This window comes from Phocoena sinus, chromosome 8, assembly GCF_008692025.1.
Source record: "Phocoena sinus isolate mPhoSin1 chromosome 8, mPhoSin1.pri, whole genome shotgun sequence".
Lineage (NCBI taxonomy): Eukaryota > Metazoa > Chordata > Mammalia > Artiodactyla > Phocoenidae > Phocoena > Phocoena sinus.
In genome coordinates, this window is record NC_045770.1 from 64,951,268 (window position 1) to 64,965,588 (window position 14,321).

The 14,321-nt window shown below is 41.5% G+C and overlaps 1 protein-coding gene across 10 annotated transcripts in view; it reads right to left on the reverse strand.

Annotated features, from left to right (window-relative positions):
• MRVI1 (murine retrovirus integration site 1 homolog) overlaps positions 1–14,321 on the reverse strand; it is a 118,339-nt gene that overhangs the window by 12,628 nt on the left and 91,390 nt on the right. For 7 of the 10 annotated variants that reach the window (XM_032639993.1, XM_032639992.1, XM_032639996.1 and 4 more), the window contains 3 exons: positions 7,216–7,265; positions 6,572–6,679; positions 4,835–4,899 (listed from right to left, as the gene is read on the reverse strand). In XM_032639993.1, the coding sequence (XP_032495884.1) occupies positions 4,835–4,899; positions 6,572–6,679; positions 7,216–7,265 (223 nt within the window). Of the gene's footprint in view, positions 1–1,545; positions 1,693–4,834; positions 4,900–6,571; positions 6,680–7,215; positions 7,266–14,321 lie in introns of all 10 variants that reach the window. The other 3 variants (XR_004351068.1, XR_004351067.1, XM_032639994.1) reach the window with 3 other exon arrangements.

Below are 14,321 nucleotides of genomic sequence, written 5' to 3' on the forward strand. Positions count from 1 at the left end.
TCTTAGTTTCCCTCAGACCTTGTAAAATTTACATTTCATCAGGCTGGAAACCAAAACCCATTGTGAACAAGAAAGATAATGCTCTAAAAATATCAGCTATTCATAACATTTCTCCTTTTTAAAATTACATTATCCACTCCCTTCCATGCGATCTTTGCCTAATGTGCCGTTCCCTATTTGTCCTAATGACTGGAACAAGAGCAGAAAAACACAGCTACAGCCAAGGGTAGGGAAAGCAATTATTTTATGAAATATGGTAGGGTGTAAAATGTTTACTGTTATTTCCTGACCCTTAGACTGAGCTTATACTTCCTTAAATATCTTCTCCAACTATCTGGAATTTTCTCCCTATGCATTTTAAAGACTGTTCAAATACCTTTTCCTTTGTGGAACTGTTGCTAATGTTTTCCTCTGTCTCACACCCTCTGGTTAAAGTTGATATCTCCCTCCCTTTATACCCTCATTGCACCTCTTTTATAGCATAACTTGGAGCTAGGGCACTTTTATGTTTTATACACATGTCCATCCCTCCATATGACTGTGATTTCAGGGAGACAGTCAGTTTGAATGGTGCTTGGTACATAGTAAGTGCCTTTAATTGTTTGCTGAGTTGTATTGACTTCACCATGGCTCATCTCATCCCTGCCCGTTAATCTTACATAATGGGCAGGTCCTCTATGTAAATGACTATTTCCTGAGAACTCAGTGCTTGGGTTGAGCTGAAGGAATCCCTATGCATGCCTATAAACGTGGAGCTGAGCACAGCTTGTGCCCACCTAAGGACTTCTGGGCTAGACACTCATGGATCTTGGCATCTATTCCTAGGCCATAATCTTGCATGCTTTCTTTTGGGGATGACTACTTAGAATAAGGCTCATTGTTCTCTCATGTCCACTGGGTCAAAAACATTTGTCATTGTGCTCAGCTCTCAGTAACATGAGGGGCTGTTTAATCAAAATGTGTTGTGTGACCTGCAGATATGGTAGAGTCTATTTTTTCCACATGGTTAACAATATTTGAAAGTGACTCCAATCCTTTCCAATGGACAGATCTTACCTTCTCGGGCTCATCTAGGTCTCTAAGCCACCCCCACTGCCGAGGCTCCCTCAGACAAGCCCAGCCCGGGGGAACTGGGCTACAGTAGCTTCCTTAATCTCTGTTACTCAATCCCAGGTTTCTGGGGTCCACTACTAGTTGATTGAGGGCTAATCCATTCCAGAATACTATCAGCAAAGGGGAGTTGTTTACTGTATATATTTAATGTCATAAAACCTTTAAGCAATTTATCTTGAGGGCTCCAAAAGTGTACCAAATGGTTATTTTACAAATTAGAGTGAAAATTTGCTCTGTGATACAGCAGTTTAATGGCCCCCCTTACGAAAGCAGCCCTGAGCACCATCCACATCTACGATGCTGCTGATCCCTCAGTGAATGGCTCTGTGTACACCCTCTGCTCCCACCCACTCTGCCCTCCACTCCACACCCAGGCAGTCACCAGCTTCTTTCACAATAGCTCACAGGAGCTTTTTCAAAAATTGCTCTTACATCCGCTCTCTTCTCACCAGTCACACTGAACTTCTTTCTGTTCTTCCAGTTGAGGGTCTATTAAGTGGTTAAGCACATGAATTCTGCTATCTACTAGCTGTGTAACTTCAGGCAAGTGATGATTTCACTGAGTTTCAGTTTCCTCATCTATAAAATAAAGATATTAATGGTATACCTGCCTCATGGTATTATTGTAAGGATTAAATGAGATCATTAATGTAAAGCAATTAGAACAGCATTTGGCAAAAAGTAAGCATGTAATAAATAAAAAGAAAGCATGTAATAAATAATAAATATTGTAAGCATGTGATAAATCATCAGTAGTGTTCCTTGACTACTCCACTTTCTTGCCTTAGAGCATGGAATGTTGTTAACCTCCTATTCACCTGGTTAACTATATGACCTTCATGTTTCACTTTTAAAGTAAATTCCTAGAGGAAACATTTTCTAAGCCTCCGTCCCCCGACCCCCCACACCAAAACTGGGTTGAGTGATCATTTTCTTGTGTCTTACTCCCTTGGTAACCTATACTTCCTTCTGATATCACCCATCATATTGTATACAATAGGCTCTTTCCCATCTGTCTTTCCCATTATACTGCGAGCTCCTTGGGTGCATTCTAGGTGCCTGGCTCTTGGTTATTAATTGTTGAAGGAATGAAAAATGAAAGACTATGAATAAATAGCTTTTTCTACTTATGAAACTGTTCTTGAGCCTTGTTCTATTTTGACCTTTAATACTAATTTTAAATATCACTCTCTATATTTTTCTCTAAATCTACAGGTTCCTAGACCCTTGTTGAGGTGAAGAACAGGTTACTATGAAGTGACCTGCAAGAACAAGGTTCAGAATTCTCTCAAGTCATATTGGGAGTGCAGTCTGCAGTTAGGTATTTGCTTGTGAAGTATCCACAGGCAGTATGATCTTCTCATCATCTTTCATGTGCTTAGCCAATTCCCTACCTGCTTAGTCACTGTATGCCTAGGGAAATGTGAGATGATTTAAATACAGCAATCTAGAAAGCAATGCATATTAACACATAATGCATTATTTCTCTTTAACAGTATGGAAAAGGTGGCTAGAATCAACTGTATTTCTGTTAGAATGGAAGATACTAATTCATTTTCACTCACAGATTGTCTCATTGTCAGCCTCTTGGCAATCGATATTTCCAGTTCCATAAATTTAGATGAACATTACTTAGCAGCTTTTAGAAATCCAGAGGGGGAAGCTGTTGTTAGTCTGAATCCCTCCTCCTTTGAACATCCCCTCCCCTTTCTGCAGCCATCTTTATAGGCTGGGTATATTTCCAACAGGCAAGTCAGCTACAGCATGGGTAATGTATCATGGTGGTCTCTCTGAATAGCCCATAAGAATGAGCAGCAGACAGCTTCTTGCTTGACTTGCCTGAATCCTCACTCTGTCCCTATCTCTCCTGGTTCTAAACCCCTGGAATGGTGCTGCCACCATTGATCCTCATTCGTTGCCACTCTTGATTCGGGGCTGCTGCCTGCTGTCCCCCGTTTTGCACCTTGCTTGCTCCTACCAAGGATAGTTCAGGTTCTTGATGACCTCCACTGCCTCAGATAGAAGCTCTCAGCAGGCCTGAGCATTCGTTCTACAGAGCCCAGGTCCTGCCCCATCATGAGAGTCTGCTGGGGAGAGAGGGGACATAGATTTTCTGCCTTAACCTGCTCTGCAGGTCAACAGTTAGAAATGGAGCCTTGTTGGAAAAAAAGGGGTTGGTGTGTCCAAAGGCAGGACTGGAAGGGAGAATTTCAGTGCGCTTCTCACTCAGGGCATCAGATGACCATTTCTGGAGAAATTCAGAGACCATGGACTAGATAGACACTATGACTTTAGGGACTCGGTAAAATTCTGTAGCCTCGGTTACTTCCACGTGGTTGTTAGTTTGTCACCCCTTTACGATGTCCCTGTAGTGATCAAGAAAACAAAGAAACAAAGAAACAGACAAAAGCACCCTACACAACATGAAGAACTTGTTAGCTTTCCCGGGGTGAGGTGGCAAAGTGAGGAATTGCCTCGCAAACGTCAAGATTAATGGGGGGAGAGTCACTGAACGACAGGTTGGTGGTTGCATATTCTGAGAGGTGAGGAAAACAGGCTGAGTCTGGGGGTGGGGAGCTGGGAGTTTGTCTGTACTAAAAAAGGGGCCCAACACAGACATTCCTTGCCAGGTCAAGCCAAACTATTCTAACATCAATGAAAAATGAAGGACTAAAGCTGTCTCAAGGCAAGGAAGAAGGAAGAATAGAGGTGTATGTTTTACCAAATGAGGAAAGACACGTGGGGAAAGTTCTGAGAGGTGGCAGCTGTGATCCAGATGTTTTCCAGCAAGCAAATGAAAGAACTGGAAAAGCAAGTTATAAACTCCTCTGAGTATGTAGAAATAGCCTGCCTTGCTTTGGCTGAGGATAAAAAGACCTGCAAATTGCATAGGTGCCTAGAAAAGGTAGGCGTAGCAGACAGTTTGTTGCGAATTCAATACTCACTCTCCCTCCTACTTCCTAAAAGCAATGTGATTTTGCTCATGAATTTACTCTTCTTCATGGAGCCATTTTGGTCAATGGGAAGCTGACACGCTTCCCATTGGAAGAAGAGCTGGAACGCTCTTCCCATCTCTAGGGCATAGTTTAAGCCCATGATGACAATCTCATTCCTAAAGTCTGTGATTGGTTTAGAAAAGGAGCGTGTTCCAAATTTGCTAACAAGATAAGAAGGAAGACTGAAAATAGATTTCTGAGTTCATTCCTAAGAAAGAAACATGGAAAGAGATGATCCCCTTCTTCCTCTAGATGTTGTCATAATTGGATGAAATACCTACCTGGAAGTAGTAGTCATTTGCCACAAACCTGCTGATGAAGTCAACATACAAAGTGGGCAGAAAAAAGGAAATTATAGAGGTTGAGCTGGGGCCTTGCTGCACCACATCTGGAAAAGCCTTATCTGTGGACCTGCTATTTAAACCCCTTTGAGTTGGGGCTTTCTTGTATCTGTAGCCCAAAGGATCCCATTGAATAAAGAAGGTTTCTGTCCTCTCTGGGCTCTTCTGGGACGGAGGCACACTTGGACTCAGCTGCAGCATCTTCCTGGCCCAGGAATTTTGCAAACTGGGTCTGAAATCTTTGTGGGTCTCAGAGTCCCATTCATTTCCCCTAGAACTTAATTTGCTTTCCATCGCATTTGGGGAGTGAGGTTGGGAGGAAAGGTGAGTTGGGGAAATTACCTCGGAGATCCCCAAAGTTAAGAGGAAAAGGGACATACTTACTTTTCCAAAAGTGCAGGCAGTGCTGAGGGGACAGGTGGGTTGCCTTTCCCATTGGGTGATTCTGACTGAATGGAAAACAGGAGACAGAGAATTGAGGATCAGCTAGGAAGGAAGAAGCCTGGGCCAACAGGCCTCCGATGATGCTGGGGAGGGGGTTGCTGCTGCTCTTCTTTCCCCTTCCCCCTCCCCAAGCTTTCTAATCTGCCTCTGAGCTCAGGCATTGGCCCTTCCTCAGGGCTTCTCTGCCCTCCTTTCCTGGGTGTTCTTTCCCTCTGGGGCACAGGCAATGTGCACATTTTCCTTCTCCTCTTCCAAGTTTCCTTGAATAAGGGAAAGAGTTTACATCTTGAGGCTCCATTCTGGAGGGGAGCCATCACTTTCTCTCTATTCCCTGTTTACTGACTTGGACTAAATACCAGGGAGGCTCCTACCAAATGCAGGCCCCAAGGCCCCTGGGATGGATTCACACAAGCCCATCACTGCCCTCGAGATACAGTTCCAAGCACAACTCTCAGGAGATACCTGCCATTCCTAAAAGCTCAAGGCATCAGAAATTTCTTTATAATAAATTCCCCAGGAATACCACGTTGTTTTGCTGCAATGGATTTGGTTTAAACAATGGCTTTCAACTCTGCCTGCATGTTAGAATCGCCTGGGGGATATTTTCTTAAAGTACTGACCCAATCTACAATCTTGGGTTGGGGCCTACGCATTGAATGTTTTAGAAGTACCCTATGTGATTTTAATGGATAGCCCTGATTGCTAACCCCTAGTCTAAAGGAATATATATATTTGGAAGCCACATTATACATTTAGTACAGAATGGGAAATAGTCCCTGTTAAAAGCACTAACTAGCTCTCCTAAGAGTTTTAGGTAGGTTTAACCAGATTCACAAAGTTCTGGAATCTAGAAAATATTTTGTTTATAGGAATAGTCTTTGTTTTAAAAAAAAAATTGAAGCAGATTTTTTTTCTGATTATAAGTAATACATTCTTACTCTAGAAATATAGAGGCATCAAGAAAATTAAAATCACCTGTGATTTTACCATTGCCCAGAGATAACCATTATTAGTAGTTTTACTTACATTCTTTCAGAATTTTCTGTTTACACACAGAAAAACACTCTTTCTTAAACTACAAAACAGAGTTACGCTGTATATACTGGGGTTTTGCTTTTTGTTAATAGTAAATTATGGACTTTTTTCATGTCGATAAATAAAATTTTATATTTTAATCATATATTTAGTAGCTGCATAGAAACCCCTTATTGAGCTTTTCATAATTTATTAAACCAATCTCTTATTAATGGGAATTCTGCTTATTTCCAATTTTTCAATGTTGTAAACCATGCTGTAATGAATCAAAGCAGGGTAACATTGGGTTTAAGAACTCAGGCTCTGGAATCAGAGGGCCTAGGGTTCAAAGCTCAGCTTACCAAGTACTCCATAATGCAATCTTCAGCTGCTTAAACCCACTGCAGAGTGGAGAGTTCTGGTTTAAGCATGAAAAGACATACGCTTTGCAAGGAACGCTCTCTGAGCTGCCAGCACCTTGCTCAAGGACACTGAGTCTTCTCAGGGCAGTACAAGACCTGAGGCCTGGTCTATACTGAGGCTTCTGAACCCATAGCTCAGAATCTGTGCTGGGAATTTCCTCTCCTTGTTGACCCTACCCCATCCAGGTCACCCCCATAGTTGTGAGCCTGAGGCCCAGGAGGCAAGCATTATCATACTCACCAGGGCTGGTAAGGAGGGGATGGGAGATGAGCTGGGCGACTGGCCAGGCAGGTTCAGGATATTAAACTTGGGCACCACGGCCACGCTGACCCTCCGGCGGGGCATGTTCTGTGGGAAGAGAAGGGATCAGGCCCACTGTCATGGAGGGAGCAGCACCCAAAGTTCAGAAAGGCCTGGGAAGTGCCTACTAATTCCAAATGCTGTGTTCAATGGATATCCTGGTTTTAGGGTAGTGATGGTGCTGGGGGTTGGTGTAGAGAGAGTGGCCAAAATTAACAAATTTTTTTTATTAGTGATGAGTGATTTCTCAACATGTTCTGATTTTAATTTCTCAGATCCTGAAGAGATGGAACAGAAATGACGCCCAGTCATTGGACAGTGTATGAAACCCTGGACAGTGTATGAAAATGACCTATGGTGATAACCAAAGTTTGTGCATCATTTCATGTTCATTAAAGAGATGGTGCGGTACTGGAAGCCACGAGCAAGGGAAAGTTGGAGGATGAGCTAGCAAGGTTCGGTAGCTGAATGAGAGACTCTGTCCAGAGGTTCTTTTGCACCTGTGGATCCAAGAATGACTGATTTCCTGGCTGACTGTGGAAACTTCTGTCTTTCTTTCCCCAGTATTCCTTGAACATGCATACCTTTCCCAGCGAGAGGGACATGGACCGTGCTGTGCGAGGGACCCCATCTTCTGCAGCAGGAGGGAACAGAGAAGAACCCAGGTTAGTTCTCAGAGTAGGCTCCAGCAGGAAGCAGATAGCAGAAACTAAGCCAAGGTATCTATGGGCCAGAACTGACCCTCAAGGGATGTCCCAAGGGCCTAGGTGCAGAGGTCACTGAATTTGACACTTGACCTTTTGAAACAATCATCTGCAGAGTGGGTTTTTTTGGGGACACAGCCTTCATCCTAACTCCTCTGGACACTATGAGAATCCCTAGTCTTGCACCTCTGGTCTCCACCTCACACCACCACACGGTCTCTGGGTTATGCCGTGGAGAATATGTGAAGATTCCTCGTAGCAATACCAGGGCTTATTGGGTCATTTCTTGCTCATTCAAGGAATGTACAGTCACGGAAATTATGAGCAAGGAAGGTGTGGTGTCAATAAAAAATGGAAACTTGTTGACAATAGTAATTTCAATATGTCATCTACAAAATAATTCAGAACAAAAGAAACTAGCACCCCTGGATTTTCTTCTCCTTAGTACATATATTAAGTGATATGTAAAATATGTAAAATTCATGTAAAATATTTAGCACCACACCTGGATAATACTACCACTAGAAAACACCAGTATGTGTAGAGAAAGGTTTTTGACAGCTCAGTTCAGTTTGATTCAGTTTGACCAATACCGTCTAGTCTGTATAGCTGCCTATTCCTCATATTCATGTATTGTAGGTGTTTCTCTTGAAAAGCACATAACTAACATTTTTCTTAATCTAATCTGAGGTTTTCTATTAACCAACAAGTCTAAGTTGTTTATATTTCTTGTGATTGATATATTTCTACCATCTCATTTTGTAGTTTATATTTCCTTCATTAATTGAATTTTTTCTAACCTTCCCTCCACCCAAATTGGTTTGGAATTTATATATTTTAGTTGTAATCTTTAGTGTGCCCCCTTAAACTTTTAACATGTTACATGACATTAGATTTTAAATGAATCAAGATCTCTATCCTTTTCCTGAATCAACCTTAAAAAAATGATCACTCCTTTGAACTTAAATTATATTGTTTTTCAGTATTTTTTAAATTAATTATTAATTAAATTTTGTTTTTGGCTGCCTTGGGTCTTCGCTGCTGCGCATGGGCTTTCTCTAGTAGCGGTGAGCGGGGGGCTATTCTTCACTGCGGTGAGCGGGCTTCTCATTGCGGTGGCTTCTCTTGTTGTGGAGCATGGGCTCTAGGTGCGCGGGCTTCAGTAGCTGTGGCATACGGACTCAGTAGTTGTGGCACATGGGCTCAGTAGTTGTGGCTCATGGGCTCTAGAGCACAGGCTCAGTAGTTGTGGCGCACAGGCTTAGTTACTTCACAGCATGTGGGATCTTCCCCGACCAGGGCTCATACCCATGTCCCCTGCATTGGCAGGCGGATTCTTAACCACTGTGCCACAAGGGAAGTCCCTGTTTTTCAGTATTTTTATTTTACTTTGTTTTAGAAATCCCAAATTATGATGATTGTTGTTTTACACAGTGAATGCTTATTTAGATTTACCCACATGTTTACAAATGTCTTTGATCACCATCCCTTCTTGCTTCTGACTTTCTTTTGATCTCAATTTTATTTTTCCCTAAGCACATCCTTTAGTTGTTCTTTTAGCAAGGATCTGTGAGAGGTAAACTTTCTCAGTTGTTGCCATAAAATGTTTTTACAAAGCCCTCAAGCTTGCATGATAGTTTAGTTGGTAGTATTATCTCCAGGTTGACAGTTATTTTCTCTCAGCTCTTTGGACACTACTTCATTGTCTCCTGGTCCTATTATTGGTCTTGGAAATTGCCATTCCTTTGTGAATAATCCGTCTTCTCTCTCTGGTTATTTTTAAGAACTGCACTTTGTCCTTGGGGTTCTAAAGTTTCTCTCTGATGTGTTTTTATTTCTTTTGCTTGGGAGTCTCTGTACTTCCTAAATGCAAGGATTCATGTCTTTCTTTAGTTCTGGAAAATTCTCAGATCCTGGGAAATTCCTTTGAATATTTTCTCTCCCTTATTCTCTCATTACGGATCTCCTAATAAAAGTATTTTGAAGTTTCTCATTCTATATCCCGTATCACATTTCTTTCATATTTAAATTAATTTATCCCTCTGAACTGAATTTTGGGTGACTTCTTCAAATCTGTCATCTAGTTGACAAATTTTTTCCTCAACTGTTCCTAATCTGATGTAAATGTTGTACCAATCAGGATAAGCTAGGCTATGCTACGATAATAAACAACCCCAAAGCCTTAGTGGGTTATAACAACTAAGATTTATTTCTTGCTTTTGCTACATGTCCATTTGCTTATGAGTTGGCAGCAGGCTCTGCTCTCCATCCCCTCACTCAAGACTCAGGCTGATGGAGCTTCTACTATTTTGGAGCAGTGATGGTTGCCATGTCTAGAGAAAGAAACATAAGGCAAATGGCACACTAGTTCTTATGGACCTCAGTTCAAATGCGACACATATCCCTCCACTGACATTTAATGCCAAATCACATGGCCTCACCTAACTTCAAGGGGATGGAGAAGAAGTGTGCCCATCTGAATGGGCACATTCAGGAGGAGGAGATCTGAATATTGAGGAACAGCTTCAATTCTAATAACTACCACTCCTAAACAAATGAGTTTTTAATTTCCACACCTCTATTCCTCATTTCTAGGATTCTATTTTATTCTTTTTTTGACAGTTGTACTCTTCTATTTCATATTTCTGATTTGTTCTTTTATGCCTTTAACAATTTTACCCATATCTTTAAAAAATGTATCAGATTGTTTTATTATCTGCTATCTTTAGCATATAGTCTTGTGGTTTGGGTGTCTGATGATTCTTGCTTGTGGTAGATTGTTTTCCTAGTTTATAATTCTATATTGTAAACTCATCTTCTGTGAAGCTTTACTTAGAGGATCCTGTGTCTCCTGGGCACAGGGTGTGTCTCTCCAGAGTGATTTATGTTTGTTTCTGCGGTGTTCCTAGCAGCACCATTGTGATGTTCTTTTCAGAATCTCTGCATATTGCATCACTTTTGTTATGGCATGTACTTTGTGGGCATGCACTTTTCCTATGAGGAAGGAGAAAGCTTCCGTTTTTTTCTTACTAGAGCCCAGGGTGAAACAGACAAACTTCCTTGATTTGTTCCATTGTAAGCTGGTGAGTATTCCACAGATGCAGTCCTTGGAAAGTCTTAACTTTCTATGGGAGGCTCAGAGTCAACTCTCTGCCTTGGATGTCCGAGGCCTCAACTCAGATTGCACATGAGTGCAAAAGCCCAGAGCCCAGATAGCTGAGGCTGACTCTTATCCTCAAGGAAAGCTGCAGGGTGAGCTTGGTTTCAGTTCTCTTTTCTTTTCTTGTATCTGAGTATTTCAATTTCTTTTCTTGTGGAGTCAGCTATTCTTTTAGACTAATGTTTGCTTCACTTTATCCAGCAGAAATTTCTAAGTATTTGTAGTCAAAGGATTTTCAAGTTTTCCAGTCAGCCCAAACAGCAGAACCAGAAAATATTCTTTGTGTATGAAGAGTTCATACAGTTAATAAAATACCAATCTCACAAGTGGCCAAAGAATTAGAGAATTTACACAAGTAGAAATACAAATGCCCAATAAACATTTGAAAAGGTCAAGAAATACAAATTAAAACTATGGGAAGAGATACGATATTGGCCCATCAAAGTCAAAAATATTTTCAAAAAGAAAAGCCAAGAATGTCCATGGCACAATGAATTGAGCATCACCATTACCCATTAAATGGAAATATCAATGGGTTATTTGGAAATAATTTGCTTTAAGAGCCTTATATGACATATATACACTAATATGTATAAAATAGATAACTAATAAGAACCTGCTGTATAAAGAAAAAAAAAGATTAGTGACATAAACTCTGAATCTGTCTGTCATCAGAATTCCCCGTTAAAATGCAAATCCACCTGATAGAGGGAATGATTGTTCTTTATTAATCACAGAAAACTGCATATATTAGTTTGTCACCATTAAATATAGAGAGCAAATACACAAGGAATTGAACACAAAACTGGGGCATTTTTTACAGTAGAACGGACAAAGGTAAGATTTCAGGGATCTATTTCAGTCAAGGGACAGCATGAAGGTCTCTAAGTGGGAAAAGATGCCTTGAGAACAAACCTCACTTGTTTCCCATTTTTTAAAGGGAAACCTGTAGTACTATGACTAGAGAGAATCTATGCGATATTTATATTGACTCTTGACTAATTTCTTCTAAAAGCCAGGCATTGCAATGACACTACTTTATTGACGATTCTGGTCACAACTCCTGTCAACTGAAGTTTGTGTTTTTTTCCCTCTCTGGATATTTGGTAAAAGTGACTTTTCCCCTAAAGCTCCCCAGTGACTATTCAATTCTCTGTTTCAGTTTGTTTAATAAAGATCTTATTTATACAGAAAAAAAAAGAGCCTTCTAAATATTCCTTTCCCCTGAGCTAGTATTTACACTTCTGGAAATCTACCTTAAGGAAATAATCCAAAATGCGGGCAATCAGCATGTTTCATATTCAGAAGGAAAAAAAAAGATGTTTTCTTTTTCTTCTGAATGTGTATCACCTTTCTTGAAATCAGAGATATTTTTTTTCACTGTAGTCTTCAGGCACAGACAAAGATTGCGTATATGACAAAGAAGTCATATAAAAGCTTAAAGAACAACCACCATCAGGGAATGGTCACAGAGTATCTGATGGGCACATCTGGCCCCTCTGCACCAGCCCAAACTGAGGTGTAGCTTGGAAAAACAGTGGAGTGGGAACAGATGTGTGAAAACTACCCATTCACCGTTCAACACTCAACTACCGGCTCCCATCTGATTGTAAGCACTTTCTCAGGCCCCCAGACTGAACGTGGGACTCTGCCATGTGCGCCCATAAAATCTGCTTACATCTATCACAGCACTGCTTACACTGCCTTGCCCTCACCACAGGTTGGGAACTCCTCTGGGTCAGGGGCTGGGTACACTTCACCTCTGTATTCCAGTATCACGTGGGCACACCGGAGATGCTCAATAAACGCCTGTAGAATGAATGGATGAGACTCACGGGCAACTGTGCTCATTCCATCAATCGTGGGTAAGGTGGTTCACAGGAGACCCTGCACCTTGCAGGACAATATTGTAAGAATGCACGTGTTAGGATTTCTTTGGTGGTAGCTTCTCCAACTTCCAACACTGAGAGGGAGAGGTTTCTTAGAGGCCCAGATGCATGTGGGTCAGGAGCCTTGCTGCCAAGACCAAAGCAGACGGTCTGGAGCATGTGTACGCTGCCTTTGGACCCTGGGAAGTGTCACTGATATTCCCCAGGAAACTTGTGAAACCTCCTGTTTATAAAGGTTTCTCCATCTGTTATACTTTGTGTACTTTCCCTCCTTCTGCTCTTGGTAACACGGATGTTTGCATTCCAACAGGGATTCCTGTTGCTAAAAGGTCTGTTTTCTCCTGCTAACACCACACCTCATCAGCCAGAGCCCAAACCCTGGCAAGCTCCCAAGGAGAGATACTGGTCCACAGCACCGTCCTCCTCCACCTGGACTGCGGCAGAGCCTCCTAACTCGTCTCTCCATCCCTCAGTGTCCACACTCTCCTAATGCATCGTCCACTCTGAAGTCAGCAATCTTCTAAAAATAAAATCTATGTCAGCTGGTGTAAACCCACCAGTGTCTCCTCACTGCCTGGAGGACAAAGATCCAGATTTTTCACAGGGCCTGGCATGTGGCCCTGGTCTAACAAGTCTTACCTTCAACATGTCATTGTCACGCTCCAACACCCCAAACCACAGCAGACTGTTTGTTTCATAGTCTTCTTAGCCCAACCTCCACGCCTTTGCACACGCTATTTCCTCCACTTGGGGTGTGTTTCCCCCTTTAGCCTGGAGAACTCCTACTTTTACTTTAAAACACTGCAACTCTCCTACTGTATAGCACAGGGAACTATATTCAATAGTCTGTGATACAATGTTCACTGCAGCACTATTTACAATAGCCAGGACATGGAAGCAACCTAAATGTCCGTCGACAGATGAATAGATGAAGAAGATGTGGCACATGTATACAATGGAATATTACTCGGCCATAAAAAGGAACGAAATTGAGTTATTTGTAGTGAGGTGGATGGACCTAGAGTCTGTCATACCGAGTGAGCTAAGTCAGAAAGAGAAAAACAAATACCGTATGCTAACACATATACATGGAATCTAAAAAAAAAAAAAAGGTCAGGAAGAACCTAGGGGCAGGACAGGAATAAAGACACAGATGTAGAGAATGGACTTGAGGACACAGGTAGGGGGAAGCGTAAGCTGGGAAGAAGTGAGAGAGTGGCATGGACATATATACACTACCAAATGTAAAACCGATAGCTAGTGGGAAGCAGCTGCATAGCACAGGGAGATCAGCTTGGTGCTTTGTGACCACCTAGAGGGGTGGGATAGGGAAGGTGAGAAGGAGACGCAAGAGGGAAGAGATATGGGGATATATGTATATGTATAGCTGATTCACTTTGTTATAAAGCAGAAACTAACACACCATTGTAAAGCAATTATACTCCAATAAAGATGTTAAAAAAATTATAAATAAATAAATAACAATGATATTCTCCTGAAAAAAAAAAGTCTGTGATAGACCATAACAGAAAAGAATATGAAAAGGAATGTATATATATGTATAACTGAGTCACTTTGCTGTACAGCAGTAATTAACACAACATTGTAAATCAACTATACTTCAATAAAAAACAAAACAAAACCACAGCAACTCAATATCAAGTGGAACCAGATGGTCCTTCCTCTGTGCTTCTATAGCAATCTGTATAGAACTTCTTTAAAAAAGAGTATTTCTTTAAAGCATTTGTCTTGCCCACGAGTCTAAAAGTTGTCTCAGCAGTGTCTCCTTTACCCAGGCTCTCACTCCACCCCTCTGCCCAGACTCCATCTCTCACCTGCATTACTATAATAGTTGCTTTGTGGGTTTCCTTGTCTCTGGCTTTACCCCAGTAATGTAATTGCCACATCACTGCCAGAGGGAATCTTCTAAACTATAT